At 38.9% G+C, this 25570-nt stretch overlaps 1 protein-coding gene across 1 annotated transcript; it reads right to left on the bottom strand.

The window, feature by feature from the left end:
* Positions 1 to 11531: 11531 nt before the first annotated feature.
* Positions 11532 to 19284, bottom strand: LOC139937836 (nanos homolog 3-like). Its single transcript, XM_071933160.1, has 2 exons — positions 19255 to 19284; positions 11532 to 12095 (listed from the first exon to the last, which is right to left on the bottom strand). The coding sequence occupies exons 1-2, from the start codon at positions 19282 to 19284 to the stop codon at positions 11532 to 11534; spliced, it is 594 nt and encodes a 197-aa protein (XP_071789261.1).
* Between the last annotated feature and the right edge of the window lie 6286 nt (positions 19285 to 25570).

Genomic DNA, 25570 nt, shown 5'->3' with positions numbered 1-25570 from the left:
AGGTAGGCTTTAATACTGACTCATTGTCTGGTAAATCGAATTAGAGTAAAATAAATAAAGACAGCGTTATTTAAAGATACTGGACACTATTGTTAATTGCCAAAGACCAGTCTTCTCACTTGATGTTGTATCTCAACATCATGCACAAATTTAAAAACCGGCGAAAATTTAAGCTCAATTGGTCGTCGAAGTTGCGAAATAACAATGAAAGAAAAAACACCCTAGTCACACGAAGTTGTGTGCTTTCAGGTGCTTGATTTCGAGACCTCAAAATCTAATTCTGAGGTCCCGATATCAAATTCGGGGAAAATGACTTCTTTCTCGAAAACTACGTTACTTCAGAGGGAGCCGTTTCTCACAATGTTTTATTACATCAGCAGCCATTACTCGTTACCAAGTAAGGTTTATGCTAATAAACATTTTGAGAAATTACCAATGGTGTCAATTTTTTAAAACTTATTCGCCCTTGTATTTTTATTACTGTGATGGCAGCGACCCTTTATAATGTACATCAGTTCTACAAGGTTCACATACATAGTTTCAGTCGAGTGATTCTTTCACCCACCATCACCAAACAAGCACCTTACATTATCCGTAACACCACAAGACATATTACAGAACAAAATAAGCTGGGTTGGATAATGTCCGTTCTCAACCTCCGTACACGGCCTTTGAACATAACATTCAAGTATTAGCATTTTATCTGGTATATTGTTAACCATGTCCCGAGGCACATGACTTTAATTTCACAGGAGGAAGCAAGTAGTTTCATCATGAGAAGTATCATATAAATGCCTCAGGAGAATTGTCTAATGTCTATTGTCTTCTTTTGTACAGATTCATTATTCTTTAAGCTATAGGTTCTAATCATCTCAAAAGGTGATCAATTGTCTGTTATATTTTGTTTAAATCGGGCTTGGCGTTTAGTTTCCCCATAGAGAATAAAAATCTATATGGCTTCACACAAAACAAAAACACGATTCCGTTGCATGAAACGATTAGTTTGGAAAGGAGATACCATTGTGGAACGAAAAGGATTGTTTGAGTATCGCCTCAGTCAATTGTTAGAACGGGATTGAAATTGTTGTCAAATCAATAATTACCATTTTTGTGTTTATTGAGCTTTCTCTAGTTTCAGGGTGTCTTCATTCAGCAGAAATAGGTGCCTCCGCTCGCGAAAAGAAGCGGGTGTATTTCCCACGTAAAATGAAAAAAAAAAAAAATCTGAACTTTGAAGTTCGCTCCTTTTGGTTACAGGTTGAAAATTTAAATTTCAATCTTCATTCCCTTGTACAATATGTGCGCAGTTTTGATTACTTTTCAATCTAGTTATGTTTATTGTTTTTATTGTGTCTCTTGTTCGATTTTGAGGCCTAAAAAATCATTTCATTCACTACAGACAGATGCGATATGTTTGTTTTCTGAATGCAATTGCTTTTTTGTTCTTGAACATTTGTTTTGCGTTTTTTAGTTGTGTGTTGCTTTACGAAGTTTCGTCAACATTGATTTAGAGCAAATCCACATTACCATAAAACGTTTGACATCCAAAGACACAAGTTTAGACCGGGATATTTAACTAGGGGCACTGAGCACATTTGGTATTTGTCAAAGACCAGTCTTCCCACTTGGTGTATCCCAACATATGCACAAAGTAACAAATCTGTGAAAATTTTGACTGAATTGTAATCAAAGGTGCAAGAAGAACAATTAAATAATTTGTGTGCTTTCAGATGCCACAAAAAGGCTTCATGCCCGAAACCCCTTTTTCAGATTCAAATATTTGAGTGAGTAGGCTAATTACCTCTTTCTCGAAAACTACGTTACTTCAGAGGGTGCCGTTTCTCACAATTTTTTTTACTACAAAAAGTGTCCAGTGCCTTAAGGGCAACAGGCAGTTCGCATAAAAGAATCTTAAATTTAAGACAGACCACCCTTGTATGTAACCATATCACAACCTTTTCCAACTCTTTTTCACCGATGACTCATTTCTCTTCAGTTTAAAAAACCCACAAGCGGAGCAGCAGTCTTAATCAAGTAGAACAAATAATTTGTAAAATTACATTTTGTGAGAGAAGGGAAGAAAGAATCATGCCAGGAGCGTGCGTGTCTAATGTTGATTTACTCTAAATTCATATTTTAGGGCCTGAACATTCGGCTTCTTTGTTTCTCACAGTTGAGCGATTGATTTTACGCTAGAATGATTGTTGTAGGTTTCCGCTGTTGAAAATGAACTAAACATTTTGTAAGATGTACACGATGTTCAAATCAATTTCGCATTGAATGAGAGGCCCAGTCACCGCCCCCCCCCCATTCTGAGTCCTTACCCTCCCTCATTTGAGATCAAACCTTTGTATCATCGAAGGTCATTCTATAAATAAGTTCTGAAGTTTAAAAAATATTAGTTGGTTTTCGCAATTGAAGTATCTTTCGTTCATACCCTGCAAACGAATTGAAGCTACATAGCAAGTGGCAACACAAATTAATCAGAATTTTTTTTTTTAAATGAATTTTCGCTAGCGAACTATAGCAAAGAAAGGTTACTTGTTTGTGAAATGAAAAACATGTGTGAGTTAAGGTATCTTACATCAGGAGCAGTACACATATAGAGGCATTTGATTTCGAACCGGGGACCTATAGAGGACTATTGGTTTCCCGGTTGGAAAGTCTGTACGAAACCAACGGGAGCTTAGTACAAAGAAAAGAGGGACAATAAGCCATTTTGATAAGTTGTTGGACACAATTTGGTTTGGGTATATTTGTCTATATGCACCCACATCAAACAGTACACCACGGCCACCATACCTCAAAAAGGCTTATGTTATAGGAGGCCCCTGATTGCATTGGCAGTAAAGTTTGTTTGAATTTTGACATTGGACATTTACGTAGGTTTGTACAGCGAATGTCAATGTTGCTTTTTCGATACTGGACATTGGACATTTACGTAGGTTTGTACAGCGAATATCAATGTTGCTTTTTCGATAATGGACATTGGACATTCAAATAGGTTTGTACAGCGAATGTCAATGTTGCTTTTTCGATATTGGACAATCACATATAGGGTTTCGATTGTAGGTGAATTCACACTTGTTTGGTTAGCACGGTTTTAGAACGTGAACTGTTATTGGTGGAGAACCAATCACGTGATGTGCTACAGAGACGCACGAACATCATGACTGAGGGGAAAATGAGTCATGTCCCCCTGTGGGTGCTTTGCCTTGATCGTGCCCATTGCTGGTCGTTTCCAGTGCCTTGTACAATATTAGAAATAGCCCCGGGTTCGAGGTTGTAATTGAGGTGGTAAAACCATGCTAAAACTCAGCAAGTACTCTTCCTTGATAATTGATGTCGTGTGAAAAGGGCATTGATTGCTATGAAAATAAAATAAATTCGTTTAAATTCACACCAAGAGAACTAGTTGGTCACTTTCCTAATATTCTTTTAAAGACCTGCTGGAGCGAAAATGTCAAGTAGTGAACTTTGCTGAATTTCGTTTCAAATGTTTTCAATGAATAAGGAAATCGAGTCAAATGATTATTATTGGATTTTAATTGTGTAAAAAAACAATTATTTCGAGTACCCTCATTTAGCGCTTTTCCTAGAGATTTGCGAAAAAAGCTCTGTTACGTAAGTATTCTCAAAACGTCATAGTTGGGAGCTCCAGTTTGTAAAGCCGCTTTGTTGCAGCGTGGAGGTATAACAAAGCAAACTCCAACAAATGACGTCAAATCATTGTCCTTTGACGCACGACAACGGCAAAGTGTTTTTAGTTTTCAAAACCTTGAGGTTGGGGCCAGGTTTTTTAATCGATAATTACGAAAAATTCAGAAGTGTACACACATTAAAAGTTAAAATACCATTTCCGTTAAAACATTCCGCCCAAGTAGCTGTTTAACTTTTTAGTTTTATCGGCCAGTGGCTTCAACGCCATCGATTTCATTTCATTTCTTCACTTTATTGTTTTGGGGGCGGATCAGGCAAGTTTGTTCTGCGTCATTCAAGACTGTTATTACCTCTAATAAGGCCTCCGTCAAACCATAAGCACACCTGTTTCCAGAGTCCGGGGTAAATATTTCACAACCTTCACTGAATCTCGATCTGCTGTGGACGTCATTTTGATGGTAGGTATAGACCCTGATGGGTTCAAAATGTGATCAACAATTCAACAAGCTTTTCCCGCGTGAAGTGCCGATCAAGATCAGCCTTCCACATCGATTTTAATTCGTGTTCGTTTTCCCAACCCGTTTATACACGGACGCCGGCAATTACAGTCGAGATAATTGGCCGCTAAACGCACTGGGCCGGGACACCATTTCGGTAAATTTCATCGTATTTTTCTCCTCGGTTTTATCGACCGAAAACTCAAGGATGTCAGGGGGCGTTAAATGCCTCCCCTAAATTGTCTTTGAAAGTGGTTTGAATTGAAGCGTTATGTAAAGTAGTTTCCGTTTCTCGTTATTTTGAAATATAAATAATAAATATTGCTCGTTTTGATAAATATTTTACTAAATGCCCGTTTTTATAGATCTGGTGTGTGCGGTTTTTTTTTTTTTTTTTTTTTTTTGAAGCATACAAATCAGATTATAAGAGTTCACAATCGGATGAACTTTTATTTCCAATCAAGCTCATTTATAAAACACGAGGGTCTTTAGTTCGAGGCCTGTGCGAGTCATAATGTGTGTTTGGGTAGCCGGTCGGAGCCTTTACCACAGAGCGATGCTTAAAGCTCGGCTCATCTTCATGCGAATAAGAAGTGAATTTTGTCGTTAAACATGGCTGTTTTCGCAGCGAATTATTCGTTGCGATTGAGTGACGTAGAAAATCGTATCACAATCGCACTCGCAGGAAGTAGGCCTATGAACCAGGTTTAAGGTGCAAGCTGTGACGGTATCCCAAACATATGCATTAAATAACATGCCTGTGAAAATTTGGGCTCAATTGGTCAACGAAGCTGCAAAAAAGTAAGGAAAGAAAAAAAACCTTGTTACATATAGTTGTGTGCTTTCTGATGCCAGAGAAAAGCATCAAGCCTATTTCAGATTCAAATTTGTCGGTGAAAACAAACCCACTTCCTCTATTCACTTCATATGGGGTCGTTTCTAACAATGTTTCAAATACCAACAGTTCTCTAGTGCTCTCTAGCGAGTAAGTTTGTATGGTCATTACTTGTGGAGTAATTACCAACAGTACACCCACCTTTAAGATCCATTGTCCTGTATAACCAATACTTTGCGTTTATGGTCCAGAACAACCAATTTGTTTTTATATGTGTATCGAAAGGTTAGCAAGCAATGTATACCTTTAACATCAATTACAATAACTCAATAATTTGCATAAAAAGGATCTAATCCCTCGACAATTAGAAAGTTGGAGCTGGAGGCTAATGTACTTAATAAACACGGCATTGGTATTTTAGTATCATCACTGGCCTACTTGTGCTAATTAAGGTCATTTGTAGACCTATTTTTATTTTTATTTGCATTTTTGTTTTCATCGACCTACTTCACGAGAAGTCTCGATTTGACCAAACACAGAGACCTTGACACAACGTTATATTATGTGCTACGGGGAGATTAGGCCAAGTAAAAAAATGTACCAGTTGATCGTCCGTTTTTTTTCCCCAAAACAGGAGGATGAGGGCATTTTTCTTGTTTTCTTTCAAAGGTAGCCGCCAAGCAAGTTAATTCGCACTGGCCACTGTAAAATCACCACTTTTAGTTTCAAGTTCTTAAAAGATTAGTAGGTTTAAAGAATAATAAAATTTGTCTTTATGTTAACAAAGAAATTTAAATGAAATAAAATAATAGAAAATGGATGCGGCCTTAAGAAGGACGAGGGAGGGGACGATTCACTGTTTTCCCATCTATACACGTTGTTAATTTGTATCTCCTCGTTGTGTCGTTATTTGTTTGTCCTTTCTGTCGTATTCTTATTCGTGTCATGTGGGATATGTAGAAATTAAATCCAGATCTTGCCTAAAGCAAAGATCAGTGTCAGAAAGCATGAAATGATTACTTATTGCTAATCGATTTTGTTTAAACAAAATATAGTTGAGTTCAAGAATTTGCCAACATGATTGCTAAAACTTGATACAAATTTAGTGTGATCTCGAGAACAATGGGTGCTCCGCACCTTACGCCCTTCCTGCAGGAACTAGTTTGTGGGGTCCTGCATTGTTCAATTTATTGGTAATGTTTTATTGAGATTACCTTGTGGGGTCCATTGTTCTGTTGCTGTCAGGACCCCACAAGTTCCGGTATGTAAGGGCACACTTTGTATTGCAGTCAGTCTGTAGACATTCCTTTGTTCTGTGCACTTCAGGAAAACACCATTATGCCTACCCAACAGTTTGTTCCAGGTTTACACATCGTATGTAACACTTAACACACAAGCACGTTTTAAATTGTAATTATCCTCATACGGTAATCGAGAAACCTACATACGTGCGCACACGGCCGTTTCTGAGTAACCATAACGGTGTCCATGTGTAAACAGGAGTGGGACTCACCTAATGTGACCTATAGTCATCACAAAGTTGAGTGGTTGTGGTCATTGAAATTAGAGACTGAAATGACTGTACTCCTCCAAACTCAAATGATGTAATATTATGCGTTTTTATGGATGAATGATGGTCGTAATGTCAGGATGTCGAGCTGTATCACGTCTGCAAAAACAGATGTATCTGGGCAAACAAGTAAGTTGATCACTTAATGCAACCAGGCACAACATAACCAGAGACAGTCGTAATTCTTTTAGTTTCGATAAATGATGTCATGCATGGTCTGATATAGCACGCTGCTCGTTTCATTCTAATTTGAAGTTCCAGAGACAGTGAGAGTCTAGACTTGATTCAAGTCCCATTCTCGTATGAAAGGTCCCTGAGCATGTTTCCAACTTTACTATAAAACAACACGTAGCATACAGTACGCGCTCGCCGTCAAAATGTGGTCCCGAGAATGCCGAACAGATTTTGGAATGCAGAGCATCACAAAACAGTATTTTACTGGGGGTGGCACGGGATTGGGACTTGAGTCAAGTCTAGTGAGAGTCATGCGACGTCCTTCAAACACGCTAACACCAACATACGGTTCGAAGTTCGCGCGTGTTCGCTCAAGTTTGTCTCCTTTACACGTTACGTGGGACCAAAGTGCACACGAGACGATCCATGTCATACCACCTGTTTGATGCAGCTTTGTCTGTCAATGCTATTAATCGGCAAAACGGTGGTTCAGACTGACGTGAATAGAGCTCTTGGACATGTACATGTTGTGCAGTAGCAATCTGATTAAAGTAATGAGACTTGCACACAAGTATTTAAAACAACAAATCCTTTATTTTTGTGAACAACCTGTGAATTCGTGATTCGGTGCTTGAAGCTTGACTTCTTTACTGCACGCCATTGCTCTTTTAATCGCTACCTTCTCGAGACCAAAGATAAAACAAAAAAGGAGAATCTCCGTAGGAAAATTCTAAAAGCTTAGTGCTCCACAAGGAATTGTACAAATGCACAAATTCTATGGGAAAATCATGAGTACAGGAACAATGGAAAGAACAAAAGGTGTCTCCACAGGGAGGCATATTGGAGAATGTGTGAAATACATGTACGTCTACATCATTCGCACAGTTGTAGAGAGCCAATTATACACCATGACATCATTCGTGATGTCAGTTGATGCTCTCCGACAGCTTTGTCCTTCGACGCATTAAACAAGATCCTTGTACAATGCACAATAAGGAAGTCAAGGTCTTGAGATCCCACTTGTTAAATGGAATGAAGAAGAGGGTGGAATTCAGACGTATAATAGCCATGCCGAATTTGGCCTCGGAGGCTGTTGTTGGTTAAGAGCAGTAGGTGACGTGTGTCAAGCTGATATTTTTGCTGGTTAAGTCGGAGTGGGATTTATAGAGACGGCAAGGAGATCCACGGATTGCATTCTAATATCAACTACTACGCCTTATTGGAGGCAGAATTATTGTCCACTAAGATGCACAATGTGGAATGATTAAAGTGTAGACACAGGGTTGTTTGAGATCTCAAGACAAGCATACACTCTAAACACTTCCGGGTCACGAATTGACCTGGATTCTGTGTTTCCCAAGGACCTGACCCCTTTTTGAGTCAATGTGAACTGGAATCTGCGTCAAGATGACATGTAAAGGGTCAAACTGGCGCAAATAAAGAGATATCAAGAAAGTATACACTCTTAACACTTCCGGGTCACGAATTGACCTGGATTCTGTGTTTCCTAGGGACCTGACCCGTTTCTGAGTCAATGTGACCCGGAAACTGGCGCAGATTCCGAGATCTAAAGACTGCATTATACACTCTAAACACCTTCGAGTCAGAATTGATCTTTACTTAATAGGGTCACGTGAGGCCTGACCTACTTCTGAGTCAGTGTGACCCGGAATCCGAGTCAGAATAGCCCCAAAGAGATCAAACTAGCGGAATAAAAGTAATAGTCCCATTTACAACCACTGTGCGGGTCAGTCTGACCTGGTTATGCCCCTACGGTGACCCAGAATCAAGGTCAATTCTACCCTTCTTTTTTTTAAAGAGTTGTAGCCAATAAATGACCTTGATTCCGGGTCCAAACAGCCCGACCTATTTCTGAGTCAGTGTGATCCGAAAATAGGTCGAACTGGTACAGAATACGAGTTCTACGAGAATACGCCCAGACATGGTTTTATTGATAAGTTTTTAAACACCTTTTTCAGTTTCTGAAAACAACAGGATAAAGACAGATAAACGGCTCCCTCTGGAGTAACATAGTTTTTGACTGAGAGGTAATTTCCTGCCCAAATATATCTGACTCTGGGCCTAAAGCCTTTTAGACATCTAAAAACACACATTTATGTTTTTTTGGCAATATTCTCTGCAACTTCAATGACCAAATGAGTCAAAATATTGTTATTTAATGCATATTATGTTGGGATACATAAAGTTAGAATACTCGTCTTTGACAGATACCAAAGGCTTCCAGTGCCTTCAGTGGTTTAAAGATACTGGACACTATTGGTAACTGTCAAAGACTTGCCTTCACAGTTGGTATATCTCAGCATATGCATAAAATAACAAACCTGTGAAAATTTGAGCTCAATCGGTCGTCGAAGTTGCGAGATAATACTGAAAGAAAAAACACCCTTGTCACACGAAGTTGTGTGCTTTCAGATGCTTGATTTCGAGACCTAAAATTATAAATCCGAGGTCTTGAAATCCGAGGTCTTGAAATCTCGAAAGTACTTTATTTCTCACAATGTTTTATACCCTCAACCTCTCCCCATTACTCGTTACCAAGTAAGGTTTTATGATAATAATATTTTGAGTATGAATTACCAATAGTGTCCACAGCCTTTAACCCAAAGCTGTATAATTTGGTACACTATCTGTTGTTATAGAGATGAATTATACGGTTAATACAGTCTAAACCTGTTCTGAGTTCATGACGTCATATAAATGAATTAAAAAAAAAAAAAATTGAAAAGACAAAAAACCACAATTTTGGCCACGACGAACCCTAAGACGAATCTCAAGATTGTGACCGTCTTTCTCCGTGGTTTGATTGAATATCAAGTCTGCCAACAACAATAGCTCCATCCTGCTTGAACTATCTCAATCCTCTTTCCACATTGCACATGTGTCCATTATAAGAAAATTTAAACAGAATTTCACACAGAACCAGTAGGTTCTAGGTCCCCATTGTATGGTAGAAGATAATTAAGCTTGACCCATATTCGCACAATTGGATCATCCGGACCTTTCCTGAATGCACAATGCTCATTTAGGAACCGCCATCTTTACCTGTAGCCCCATTTCTGTACCATAATTTGATAAATAAAAACCTTTATGGCCTGACGTTTCGACCCTAGCAGAATCTTTCTCGAAAACACACCATGAACATTGAACATGTTTCGACTGTTTACCCGTAAACACACAAAGTCTCCCATCCATCTTAGCCATTGAGAAAGACTCTGCTATGGGTTGAAAAGTCAGTCCATAAACTATTGTTTGTTGCATTTGTACCATAGGTTTAAACGCTCTTCACAGTTTGAAACACAACACCTTCTTTCGATTTGAGTCATTTCCTAGTTTTCTTTGGTAATAGAATTTGATGACGTAATGAACCCGTCGCAATTTGATTATTTCCCCCCTAAATTTGATTATTTCCCCTATTATAACAAGCGAAAGGCGGTCGCACAACAGTGGGCCATCGTAATTGCACAAATGAATGGATCAACACTTAATGAGAATTATTGACTTATTGGCGAATCTTGCAAATAGTTTCAGACATTAATAGGGATATCGTTTTCAGGCAGTTTGTTTGAATGGAAGAAATTTCAAAAAGCAGATATCAATCGTTTGGACTTAATTTATACATCGTCATCGAGACAGATACAATGCGGTTTAGAAATGGCTTGATTCTGAATTGTTGTCTACATAGAAAGCCCAGCTGAGATCTTTGCCCAATTTAAAGTTATCAAGATGAACTTGGGATCGACTTTAAAGGCACTGGACACTATTGGTAATTGCCAAAGACCAGCACATGTATTCTCACCTGGTGTATCCCACAAATGCATAAAATTACCTCTGAAGATTTTGACTCAGTTGGTCATCGAAGTTGCAAGAGAAAAATGAAAGAACAAACACCGTTGATGTGCTTTCAGATGCCTGAAAAGGTCTAGGCCGGAAGTCTTTTTTATTTGAGTGAGAAATTACCTCTTTCTCAAAAACTACGTTACCTCAGAGGGAGCCGTTTTCCCACAATGTTTTACACTCTCAACAGCTCTCCATTACTTGCTACAAAATAATTGTTTATGCAAACAATTACTTTGAGGACTGGCCAATAGTGTCCAGTGCCTTTAAAGTGTTCAAGATGAACGTGGGATCGTCTTTAAACTATTTTTCTCCCCAAAAACTCCGCAACGTTATTTGCATCATGACGGTCCAATTCACCAATGCGGAGTTGTGTGAATGTGCGCGTGTAATTGTCCCCCGCAAGCCTATACTGACGTACAACACGAGTTATTCTTCACCCGGCTCACTGCGCTTTCTTGCATAGTTCATCGAAGAGAATAATTTTTCAAATCTGGATGGAAGTAAAATAAGATTCGCCCGCTCTGCCAGGTGGAAAAAGGGCCTTGTACATCAAAATAGACGGCTTTAAATATTGACAGGGGGAATAAAATTTCAATTTAGGAAATAGACGCTGGAAATGTTGTTGATATCTGGTGGCATCAAAAGTTAAAGGGTTGTGAAAAGTAAAAATTAGATAAACGAGTGAATGAGAACTTCTATGTGAAATGGAGCACGCTTTTTATGTGTAAATAGGAGGGTGGGACAACGAATGAAAAATGTGACAAAGGCATCCTAGAACTTGGTAATAGATTGTGATATTAGTAAACTACACCTAGTTGCTTGGTCTTCAATCTTATTTCGAACAGGGGTACGGAAAATGACAGACATGGTAATTATCTCTTTTTGAATGTTGTTGGCTCTGAAAAGAGCCGTTTGTTTTACACTGGATCTGGTCCAGTCATATTGAGATTCTGTTTTCCAAGAACGAGATGAATCTGCTGCTCAAGTACACCCTAAGAGGTTGATTCTTGACCGGAGCTGGATGAAGGCTGCCGAGGTTGGACGGGCAATACTTGACGGTGTGAGCGTTGTCTCCGTTGACACCACACAGTGGACAGGTGTAAGCTCGTAGTCTGGGACAGGCAACCTTGTCCAGGCTGTTCTTCAGTACATGGGATGTATACACTTCTTCGCTCTCGCCGTTATTCTTGCAGAAGACGCACCATGTCGGCTTGGGAACCACCCAGCGGTTTGCTCGCTGTGGACGGCTTTCTCGGGACAGCTCGTCGATGGTGAAGGGACAGAATCCGAAGTCTTGGTCTTGCTTGAGTTCTTGATCTTGCTTGATTTCTTGACCATCTTCCAGGAGGAAGTGTGGATCGGAGACGGGAGCAGCTTGAGTGACGGTTGGCCGGGAGACGGGAGTAGCTGGAGTGACGAGGCGGGCGAGACCGAAGTAGTCGTGGAAGCGATCAAACTCTCTTGGCTCGTACATGAGCATCTTGATATCCATCTCCTTGTTCTGGTCGTAAACTGAAAACATATTCGGATTGCTTGAGAAGTTGTTGCGAACTGTTCGTTACACAGTTCAAAAGTAAGACTTTATACTCAAGTTTAGAATGTTGCCTGTCGGCGTTATTGTTCTTGTGTAACCACGCGAGTTGGCGGTATTCCGGAAGTTACACCTTGAGCTCTCGGCGGTTTGTGCTGTAGCGGCAAGATCAATGTAACCGTAGTAAGACTCAGTTAACTAACGTCTCACTCTGTATACGGTTGGATGACCTTATAATTCTGGGCGTTTTCGGAACCCTTTGGGGGGGGGGGGTTGAAGACGATGCCGCCCTAACCATGATCTACTCATTTAGGTTGCGGCCACATTCTTTAGTAATATGGAGATGCAACAGACGATGCGTTCCAACTCAACTTCCTGTCTTGAAGAAAGGTGATTGACCTGTCTAAACCAACCAGATTAGTCTATCAAATTAATTCACCGAACGACACCCTTATGGTCTTTTTTTAAAGTCACCTGGAAATAGAATTCTTTTTCTTTCAAACATAAGAGTATATGCTTACGAACAATAAAACATTTTTTTTAGTAATTGTTTGTCACGATTTATATGTTTAAAAAATATATAAAGTTGTTTTGGGGGCTGACTCCGCCTACCCCTTTTGTGACGTCAATCGAGGCAGACTTTGTCTGCAATGCATATAGTAAACACATGTGCAAAGTACATGTACGTCCAAGTCGTGAGTTGGTACATTTCAAAAAGTGTTTTTCTGCATTCAGCAGCAATACACCTGGTCGGCATTGCCGGAAAAAAACGTTTTTTTGAAACGTACAAACTCACGACTTGGTCCGTACATGTACTTTGCAATTATTTTTTACTATATCATTATCTATTGCATTACAGGCAAAGTCTGCCTCGATTGACGTCACGAACAGCGCCCACTCGGGTCGGGGTCTACTCTTAAATTTGTAAATAACATAAGAACTGATTGTTTAAAACCTTAGTTAACTGTTTATTCACATTACACTCATCAAAACACATATATTAGTGACAAAAGCTTTATTTTGAAAAAAATACCACTTCCAGGTGACTTTAAAGATATGGTGGACACTATAGAAGAGCGCACTGTTTGGTTCGGATGTACATGAGACAAATTTACCCAAACGATAAGGCCTAGGGTCGAAGCATCGGCTTGTTACTAGATCCCAAAATATTGCCTTCCTATTTTGTAAATAAAATCCAGTTAAAGCTTAGGGAAATAACAATTACTTCGAAAGGAAATCAGTGGCATCACCAGCTAGATTAAGACAGACAATACTTCTGGATACCCACATTGTTCAGTGATGCTCTGAAAGGGTTGGACTTCAATTAAAGTAATTGCACTTTTGCACTGTTGGGAATAAATAGGAAAAACTGTGGCCAATACCTGGATGTTCTTTCTGCAACACGACCGTAACAATACGAGCCTTTCACACTCGTCGAGTGTAACATTCTCAAATATTCATCCCTGTGGAGATATATTTTGTTCTTTCCATTGCCCTTTTTTCTTTAAGATTTTCACAGACTTTGTAAACAAAATTCCCTGTGGAGCTCCCAACGGAGTCCTTTTATTTTCCCTTTTTGTTTAGTCCATGGTCTCCACAAGTTGCCGAATACGAGCACACACAAACTATTCGCTGACACAGAAGGGTCATAGTACTATAAAGTATCATTTGAACTATCTTCTGAATCTTTACGGTAGACCGAATCGCTGAATATCAAATCAACCTAAAGTGTTATGCATATTTTTTTATCAGATCTTGGAAAAAATCAGACTTTCATATTCATTGTTTCACACTCAAGCTGTCAAGGGCTGTCAAGGTCAATACCCATTGAATTTTCTCTGAATTTGGAAGATGGCACAAAGTCGCAATCTTACTGCAGTATTATGTGAACCACTGAGCATGGTGCAATCATACTCGCACCAGTAACGCAGATGTCCGTTTGTAATGGATGTGACTGACCTCAGAAATACTCCTACTATTATGAGTGACTTTAAAACTTGTAGATCTGCATCAAAGACACTGAAAACCCTTGGTAATTGTCGATAACCAGTATTCTCACTTGGTGTATCTCAACATATACATAAAGTAACAAACCTGTGAAAATTTGAACGCAGTTGGTAATCGAAGTTGCAAGAGAATAATGATAGAAAAACACCCTTGTTCCACAATTTTTGTGTGTTTTCAGATGCACAAAAGGGGCTTCAGCCAGGCCTGATTTTGTTTATATTTGAGAGAGTAATTCATAGTTTTTTTATAACTCTTTCTAAAAAAGAAACCCTGTACACGTTACTGCATAGGGAGCCGATTCTCGTCATGTTTTATACAATCAACACCTCGCCATTGCTCGTTGACAAGTAAGTTATTATGCTATCATTTTTTTTTTGAGTAATTACCAATAGTAGCGGTCGACTGCGGTCAAAATGATGATGAAAATATAATGAGTTTTTCCATCATTATACTGGAATATTGCTTCCGAAGGTGACATGATTAATAAATTACTTATCCTCATTTATTTTTTTCTGAGTGGATGGAAGGAGGTGAACATTATTAATCACAACTAACGTTTTTACCCCCAGATATCTAAATATAGAAATCATCGTTGGTCCGTAGGTTATGTCTAATAAAAATCAGGCAAGGCCACTGGCAGGTCTTCATAACCATACATGTAATTGGTAAACATTAACATCAAACCATGGAACGAATAAGCTTTAGTGCCTAGCGGCCAAAGCCATCTCAAATCTTTGATAACAATCGAAAAACATCAGCTTTTACTCTTACTGCACTTTGCATCTTCCACGAGTCAGCTACTTTAAAGGAGCTGTTGTAATACAATTGTTCTTAACTCAGCACGTGTTATTCAAAATGATGTGTTTGTGACTGGCTTCAACAGGAATACATTAACATGATTACCCAATACCTCCCCTCCCTCAAAAATTGTACTTTGAGTGACGAGAAGGGAGACTCAATATTTTTTTTTTTTTGAAAAACCAAAGACACTAATTAAGACGATGACTAGAGCAAGCTAGTCGAAACGTTGAGACCAATTTAAGCACTGACTCCGTGGTAGTATACAGTTAATCACGATCCTACAAGCTAAAGTAAGAGTCCCATCCTATTTTCGTTACCATTCGCCCTGGTAATAGTTCAAAAGCAGGACAGTTCTTTTCAGAACTGGGAAGTCTCCCGAACCCCCGAACATCTACTCCGCAGTAGTAGAATAAAGCAAGACAGTTCTCTAAGAACAAACTCTACCTGGCAAGTAGATACACCCATGGTGTTACCGCAAACCAAATATAATATAGAAATGAGCAGCAAGCGCCTTTAAAGCACATACACGCGTGCGAGATGACAGGGTTGCTCCTCTACGCAACAACCGAATCCCAGAGTGATTCTAACATAGTTGAAGCTTAAAACAGATCGCGAGGAGTGAAGCAAAGAAGACGCATCTAAAGAAGAAGCAGACCTTCATCCCATCCCACCAGTGAATAACGATTGTTGCCTCGGGGTTAGTGAAACGGCTTGCACTTGGATCGAAGCTGTACAGACCATCTCCCTCTCATTAAGACCGACCTGTCGCGTCTACAGGGACTCCGACCAACCCTAGATTCAGGCCACCGTTATCGAACACCGATCCACCGGGGGTCTCGCCGCGTTCGCCCCCGCTGCTTGTGTACCACGTGTACCGTATTCCACCGATGTATCCTCGTACAAAGCTTTTATCGACAACCGATTTCAAGCCGGCGGCGATTAAGGTGGTTTATTTTACTCGCCCTGATTTTGTAAGAGCTTTTTTTTTTATATGTATAAAAAGACAGAAGCGAGTGCGAGCAGAGCCGCGACTGTCTCGGTATGAAATATTCATCACATCGAGGTTGTCTCCCCCCCCCCAATTCATCAGATGTGCGTCCCTCATTTTGTGATTTCAATTTGGGACTCTCCTCGAAGTCCCCAAAGAACGTCACACAAGCATCGTTTTAATACCTCAAATGACTACAGTGGACAGCTTTTCACTATTAAATTTCCAATTATCGAAATGACACCTGGACGACAGGCGCCAACAGACGGGTCCCGTATGCACTTACTGTTGTGTCCAAGTGAGTAGTTTGACTACAGGTAGCTGCACTAAACCCAAACAGATGATGCATCCTTTTCCTCAATGGTAACTCTTAATTACACAGGTATCTTTGAACATGGTCTGACACCCTGCCCCAACCACGGTTTCAAGTCGAGTTTGATTGAATACCAATAGAGGTTCATGTATGCCAGGTGACCGACTATAAAGGTCCATGAGTAATCCCGAAACCTGTTGTCCTTGTAACACATATATACATAAAACAGACATGAATAGTGGTTTATGTCAAAGGTTTACAGATTGCGTTTTAGAGTAACTTGTCTGTTTTAAACCGTGCGGACTCGATTCACACGTTTGGTATAGAATCTTTGCGTAAACTTAGCAGGAAGATAAGTGCAAGACATTTGGACATTGGCTTTGTATGTATAGTTCACACACAAAAAAATGAGTCAGAATTAACCCGCGTTCCGGGTCTCAAGGGGAGCCGGATGACCCGGATCAGTGTCAAACTGTGGAACATTCGTAACACCTAAATTCGATCACTCTGTTCTCATGGTTTAGAATGCCGTTTTGAACAGCGTTTTAAATCCCAAAGCAACATGTTTTTCCCGCGCAAACTTCACAGTTTCATCTGAAGATGACAACTTCACAGTTTCATCTGAAGATGACGGCGACTGTAAAGGCACACGAGTTCACATTGCATAGTAATATAAACAGCTTTTCACGCTGCGGAACGAGTGCAAGGGGGTGACGCCTTATATGACGGGAAGTCAATATTCCTCATTTTAACCGCTTCTTGTCTAAACTTTGACGCCGGTTAATGTAGAGGCGCCAAAATAGTTGTCAAAAACGCACGGTTGTTTATCTCGTTAAAAAGTTGACATCTCTCTCCGTCCAAAGGACCCTGGGTTTTATTGGAATGGTCAAAATTGAACCTGTCTTTCAATTACAAGTAAATACAACAGAACTGTGGGTCGCTGACTCTCTGCACTTGTCTGTCAATTATTCTTCCGGAGTGATTCAGTCTGCTTCACACACAAAATTTGTTTTGACCCCTAACGGTGATGTATTGAACTCACTGTCAAAGTTGACTCAATTAGCTCGGGTAGGATTGAGTTTAATGTGTTTTGGGTCATACATCAGTTCAAGACACTACACAGTAAAAGAAAAGCAAGGATGTACATCAATTTTTACAGTCAAAAGAATGTGGGTTGACAAGCGTTATAAATGTAATGGATGTGAAGTGCTTTCCCTAAAAAAACACCTACATGTGGGTTTTTAGAGCTTTTTCTTAATCGATTCAACTGTTTTGCAGGTTGACGTCTTCCATCATTTGAAGACGTAGCTTTGCTTGGTTGTTGTTATAGGCCCACTGTATCGACCCTGGTGCGGTCAAGTTGCTTGAGAAAGTGGGCGTTTTGAAAGCAATAGGGCCTATACGTGGCCGAGTTAAGTGTTGGCATAGCTATTTTGGTCTAGATTTTGTTGAGCTCTCTGGCATTTTCCAAGATATTCATGAGTAACTGTCTGACATTGTTCTCAAAAGTTTAGACGGAATAGGTTTATGTAGCACTGTTGAGCACGATTTTACACGGGACCCTTGACACTCTTAATATTGTTGTCCTTTCACACGAGGTACATTTTGTATTTTTTTTTTAATTTGATAAAGCATCTTTCAAGTATTTTGATGGTTGGTATCCTGGAAAAACACAATGCAGGTCATGGATCGAGTACTGGTCCCAAACGCTCTTCAGTGCAGTTGGCATGTAGAGGAAATTGACGTGGACTGTTCCATTCAATCAAAATAACAACTTCGGTTTTTATTAAAGGCGGGAACTGGGCCAAGTCCCTCGGTACCTTTTTTCATTTCCTTTCAGTGTTCCAGCACCTCCTTTAATAAACTCCGTGTATACTGTACAAACTGACGCTTGCTTCTTGAGATTATAGTGTGATAATAAACTATAATAATTTATGGAGTTATTTTTTAATAACGAGTTCAAACACGCAATCGGCCAGGGAATAAAATGTGCGATGGTTCTAAACCAACCTTTTTTTCTCTCATAACGAACGACCAAAGGAATCTCATCATGATTTTGCTCTGAGTGATACGTCGGTTCATCCCACATTATCGTCGTAAATATTGCTCAGTGCACGTTTTTGTGTGTTTGTCATGGCGTTTATTCGGTATACATTGTAACTCACACTTATTGGCGTTTTGTTCAAAACAATTCAAACTCACACGTACGTATGTCCATCATACAACTGTTGAAGCAATGAATAACCCAAAATGAATAAAGTAACCGATTGCTTTCATTATTTTCTGACCAACTGATCCCACATTTTCCCAAGTTATTTGTTTTATTTATTTATTTTGTTTTATTTATTTTATTCTTTAGATATACACAATAGTTACAAGTTGTACAGGGGCTGTCAATGTTAAAACAAAAGTATAAAAACTGTAATCAAAAGATGTGTAAAACCAGACCCCTGCCAACGATAAAAATATAATTGTACAAAATGAGTAGGTGAGTGCACTGAAACATAACACAAAAGAAAACATTAAAATACAAGCAAAACCAGACTTTTGAAAACAAAACACTGTACCCACAACAAAACACCGCAGCGATAAGAGGAAGGGACAACAATTTAAAATAAAAACCATGGCGCATGCCAAGTGAGGATACTGGTCTTTGACATTTACCAAAAGTATACAAAGCCTTTAAGAATATAGCTTTTATTGATTTATTGTCCCCAAAGAGAGAAATTGTTGACCATGAAATGTCCAAGAGTAAGACCGTTAATTAACCTGTAAATGCCGCCTAACCTCATCCAATAATTACCATGACATGTAGCTACTACTGAAGTAGACTGACACATTATCAAAGCTTCTCAATTATTCAGCAGTCGGTGTGAAACAAATTATGCAATCTAAGGCATGGCTTTAATATTAATACGCTTGGTTAATGCGTCTTAATTAACTGTCTATTTTAAACATGAAGTTATGAAATTGTTGTCAATGTCCTTGGTTTGAATGACAGATTTATGAATGGACTATACATGTAATAGAAGAGATGAGAAAGTAGACATGTGCGATCCATTAAGTTATAGAGGTTATGTGGCTGGGAGTTTTGCCAAGGGGCGGCCATTCAAACCCTTAAAGGAACACGTTGCCTTGGATCGGTCGAGTTGGTCTTTGAAAAGCGTTTTGTGACCGTCTGTTATAAAATGCATATGGTTAGAAAGATGTTGTAAAAGTAGAATACAATAATCTACACAAATATGCCTCGAAATTGCGTGGTTTTCTTTTCACCTCGTCCAATAACACGGTCGGCCATTTATGGGAGTCAAAAATTTGACTCCCATAAATGGCCGACCGTGATAGTTCGCGACGTAAAAAGAAAACCGTGCAATTTTGAGTGATACTTGTGTGGATCATTATATTCTACTTTTAAAACATCTTTCTAACCATATATATTTCATAACAAACGGTTTCAAACGGTTTCAAACGCTTTTTAGTGACCAGCTCGTTCGATCCAACGCAACGTGTTCCTTTAAGGGCACTGGACACTACTGGTAATATCTCAAAATAAATGTATTTCTCAAAATACATGTACATGTAACATGTACATACCATGAAGTTAGAAACATACAGAACTCAAGCCCATCGGAAACGGATAAGTTTCTTACTTTATTACGCCTTCGGCTCGGGCCTTTATCACACGGCAGTTCGACCCTGCCCGTTTTGAACGGCCGTGAAAAAAAAACTAGTAGCTACACTTTTATTCCCTTAGTTATATCATCAACATCACAAAAACAAAACAACAATAATAACAGATTGTGCATTTCCCAATTGCTTTGATTTGAAATGATTTATTTATATGCCCAGCTGACGTCTAGGATTAATGGAGCCCGTTTTATTTGTTTAATTCATTACAAATAGCCCCATATTATCAGAATGCGAGATCGTTGGTAGGTCTGTATTAACATAGAATGTATTTATGTAGAGTAAAAACAGTTTTCTGCCCTTTTGTTTACAAAGAATAAAGAAGAATATATTTTAAAATGAGACAAGACTCCCCTTTTATATATGTGGAATGGACCAATCTAGGACGTCAAGGAATATAACTCCCCCATCAGGTCATTGCACTTTTTTAGAGAAATGGCTCAATTGATCCTCGAATGATTGATTGATTGATTTGTTGGTACTGTATCACCATTCGGGGTTTTACTCCGATGTGCTAATAAAGGAACACGAGCACATTGCCTTGGATCGGTCGAGTTGGTCTCTGAAAAAATGCATATTGGTTAGAAAGATGTTTTAAAAGTAGAATACAATGATCCACACACATTTAACTAGAAATTGCGTGGTTTTCCTTTTACTATATAACACGAACTAACACGGTCGGCCATTTATGGAAGTCAAAAATTTGACTCCAATAAATGGCCGACCGTGTTTGTCGACGAGGTAAAAGGAAAACCAGGCAATTTCGAGTGATACCTGTGTGGATCATTATGTTCTGTTTTATAAAATATCTTTCTAATCTCTTTTGAAGAGCCAACTCGACCGATCCAAGGGTGTTCCTTTAATAGCACATCGGTGCATTGATTGTGTCGGGGCATATCCTCCTGTCACTGCAGTAACGCTTCTTAGATTCAAATCTTTGGGTTTACAAACTGAGATACATTTTGTGAAATAATTCTCAAAATTTGTAATACTATTAACGAAAGTTGCTGTAGGATTCTACCCAATATTTGTTACTGCCCTTTTATTAAGGAGTGAATACCAAACTATATTACCCATTATTGCTTCGTTCACTCATTGATCAAAGTTCTCTCTGACGTCCAAACTAGTGGCAGACTCTAGTGATGGGTGGGCAAACATCACTTCGTCCCATTCTGCAAAACACGTCAATAATGCAATATCGAAGTCTAGAGAATAGAGAAATTCCCTAAAGTTGAAGTGTGCTCAAGCTCTAGGACCGCTTTTGCGTACATCTTCGTTCTGACATCACGACGATCTCTGACTTTTTTTTGTGGAGAATGTACTCTGCCTGCCATCGGGCAAGATTTTCCCCACTTGATTGCAAGATGCGACCTGCACACAAAAATAGTATCCGTGGAGTTGCATTCAGATACCGTAAAGTAACAGTGTTCCCGAGTGACTTTTGTAGGCCCGTTTAAAGCCATTGGACCCTTTCGGTAAACACTATTGTCCAAGGCCCACACTTCGTGTATCACAACTTCTATATCAAATAACAAACCTATGAAAATTTAGGCTCAATCGGTCATCGGAGTCTGGAGAAAATAACGGGAAAACCCACCCGTGTATCCGCGCGTTTCGCCGTGTCATGACATGTGTTTAAAATAAATCCGTAATTCTCGCTAACGAGTATTGATATTGTTTTAATGTTTTCTCAAAAAGTAAAGCATTTCATGGAATAATATTTCAAGGGAAGTCTTTCACCACTACCTTCTGTAAACCCTGTAAGTTATTTGTAAATCTGTGAACTTTTGTTTTTTTCCTGTACCGAAAGGGTCCAATGGCTTTAAAGGGAAGGTACACGTTTCGCAGCCCCTCTTGAAATTACTAGCAATACAAACCCTATCAATTAGAAAATGAATGTATCACACAACTCAATTTGACCTACAAGCCCCCCATTAATTACAAAGTTAATTTAGAAATGGATCATTAATTAGTTTCAGATAAATTGTTCGTCCACTAATTTCAAAAACCTCATCACATTTTTAACCTCATCAATTTTATTTGCTCTGTTTCATTCTGGATGGTGCATTCAACAGTCAGTCAGCCCTGCATAATTTTCGCTAGTCAATTATGATATGACGATAAACGTAAACATGGCAACATCTTATCAGCATTGTCATGTTGGATATTAGATTCTGAGTTATTTATATAGAGCTGTGATCTCTGTTAGCAAATTTACTTTGTGTTCATCCATGTTTACTTTACGATACGCGAAGGTAATAAAAGTATTATACTGTGGTCAGTGATTTAAAGGCACCGCTGGCTAAACACTAGTAATTACTCAAAATAACTGTTAGCAAAAAAACTTACTTGGTAACTGGCAATGGAGAGATGTTGACTGTATAACAGATTGTGAGAAACGGCGACCTCTGAAGTAACGTAGAAAGAAGTAATTACTCACTTAATAATGTTAAAAGACTTCAGGTCTGAAGCTTTTTATTAGGCATCTGAAAGCACCCACAATTTGTGCAACACCAAGTGAGAATACTGGTCTTTGACAATTACCAAAGGTGTCCAGTGCCTTTAAGTGACCCACCTTGCCCGACAGCAATTAAATACGCAATCGTTACTGACATATCGCTGTCTGGAGAATGGCGGTTTTTATGTACAATAGAAATTGGATCCTTGATAAAGCAATAACGAGGACAAACATAACATGATATGAAAAGTGAACAACTACTATTTCTTCTGTTCACGAAGATACTTATTATCTCGCAACTTCCACGGCCGATTAAGCTAAATTTTATATTAAGATACAGCAAGTGAGAAGAATGGTCTTTGACAATTACCTATAGTGTCCAGCGTCTTCAAGATAAAAATTATTTATCATTCATGGAGAAAGAAAACTTATCCAGTCAGATTGAACCATCCAGCAAAATGACAAAAACTCATGGAACCTCATTCATAACGAACAAGATATAGCTTACTAAAACTGTATGGTTTTTGTTTTGTGTCCATGGACGCTATCTGACTTCTGTTTGATTCACTTCAGTGATTTCTACCTTAGCAGCTACAAGGACTCATCACAACAGTTCGGAGTATTTTGTATTGACAAAACGAATCTATATCAATCAACATAAATTGTGCCAGTAATACAAATCAACTTACCCTCAATCAACCCACGGAGAGTTTTTGAACTCTACATCGTGCATGACTGGATTCTTGTCAACTATTCAACATTTTTACGGCTCGTGTGAATGGGGTCACTTCATACAGATTTATTACAAATAGCTTATTCCACACAACAAACACTGAAAACGAAATCGCGGTGATAGTTGTAATAAGATGACATATCAAACAGGCTTCCACAATAGCCTGGAAAGTGAGTATTATTACCCTAACCTTAACCATAACACTCATGTGACCATAAACCAGGGCATAACACCACCGGTAACCCTAATCCTATACCATAACACCAAGGTAACACTAAACCTAGCCTAAACCCAAACCCAACTGTATCCGTAACCCTAACCCTGACCGTAATTCTGATCTGTGACCCTAAACTTAACCCTAAACCTAACCATGACACTACAGGTAACCCTAAGCTTAACCACAACACTAGAGGTAACCCTAACCTGATAAACCCAACCATTAACCCCAACCGTAACCCAAACCATAATCCTGACCCATACCCTATGTCCAACCCTTAAACTTGAACCTAAAGCAATTTAGACAAATTTATTTCCATGTCGCACTGTGGGGAGAAATCACAACTTCTGTTAGAATCGGGTTTAGGACCAAATATAATACCCATTTCCAAACATTAATACTAAATCATGTCACTAGTTTGCAGAACCTCCTTCGGATTGTATGAATCAATATTTAGTTTACCGCTACCAGGTGGAATTGAAATTCTAACATGAGTGCTGCTTTACAGTATATTCACAATCTGAATGATCCAGAGACATCCCAATAGATGTTCTAAGCACAGTCAAGTGTACTAATAAACGGATCTAAGATGAATAGTGCGTAATAATCAGATCACTGGATTTATCTCCATCTGTGACTAGGCTACTGTGCAGAGTAATGCGATAACAAAATGGATTTGAAAAGCACGAAAGCTGACGTACCAATGTTCGTTGTTTCTTTTCTGGAAAAATGTGGGCTGTGCACTTATTCAATATGACGTTAATCCCATACTCTTTTTGGAAAATAATTCAATATGATAATTTATCAGTACATAGAACGGTAAACAAAAATTATAAGCGCATCCAAAGTATACACAGTTTATATATTGTTAGAGGAAATAATAAATAAATAACTCGGAATTAAGTACAATAGAAGACGGAGAGCATGAGGCAAACGAACAAACAAACAATCAAACAAACAAACACACAAACAGCGAATCGATGCGTTTGTGTGTGGTAAACTTTATTCCCGGAAACAACAGATTTTGCAACTTTTCCCACAATGCTGCTACTAAAATTATGCTTTACATTGTGTCAAAATTGGTGACCTGTTAAAACGAGTAAGACAAGACTGTTATATTTTTGTTTTATTTCCTTTGCTGAAGAAATGTTTACATTTATGTTTAAAGCAACATACAAAATGCCCCCCCCCCCAAAAAAAAAAAAAAAAAAAAAAAAGCTCATAATTCTTACCATGCTAACAGAGTTCTTATACTCTTTGAATTGTGTGCTAATTGAAAAATTGATGACGGGACTAAATCTTCTCTTCAATAAGTAAAACTCGAATCCTAAATAAATAATAATCTAGGATGTACTTTATGTTAGCCGAATTTCCTCAGTGGATTTAAATCAAATCTGGGGGATTATAGAATAATCTGGCAGCCGGGTAAGAGTCACGTCGGTGCTGCTAAACGAAACTACCGAACTATAAGTCACCGTGTTGTACACTCGCAAGCCAGAAATAAGCGACTATTATAACAGAACTGTTATGGCAACTGCGAGGAAATTAAAGTTTTATTGGGTCGGTTTGTGTGAGCAGTAAAATGAACAGCCAGGATTTTGTTGTGATTTTGTTGTTGTTGAATGAATCAGGAATTGAGGTGAGTGCTCTGTAGTAAAGTACGAAATAAACAACTATAATTGTGAGCACAAAATACTATCACTTTGGTTATGGTATTTCTTTATGAGAGGAGGCCTGATACAACACAAAGCCGGACGGCCACTTCAAGGTGAGGGTTGCACTTAGAACAGTGGACACTATTGGTATTTACTCAAAATAATTATTAGCATAAAACCTTACTTGGTAACGAGTATGGGGAGAGGTTGATGGTATAAAACATTGTGAGAAACGGCTCCCTCAGAAGTGACATAGTTTTCGAGAAAGAAGTAATTTCCCACGAATTTGATTTCGAGACCTCAGATTTAGAACTTGAGGTCTCGAAATCAACCATCTAAACGCACGCAACTTCGTGTGACAAGGGTGTTTTTTCTTTCATTATTATCTCGCAAGTTCGATGACCGATTGAGCTCAAATTTTCACATGTTTGTTATTTTATACATATGTTGAGATACACCAACTGTGAAGGCTGGTCTTTGACAATTACCAATAGTGTCTACTGCCTTTAACTGATTTGGTCTATCGACTGCCACCAGGGGCACATTGTCACATTCCCCTGGGCAGAAACAGGGTTACCCCTTCACA

Source organism: Asterias amurensis, chromosome 5 (genome assembly GCF_032118995.1).
Source record: "Asterias amurensis chromosome 5, ASM3211899v1".
NCBI lineage: Eukaryota > Metazoa > Echinodermata > Asteroidea > Forcipulatida > Asteriidae > Asterias > Asterias amurensis.
This window is presented reverse-complemented; position numbering and strand designations above follow the sequence as displayed.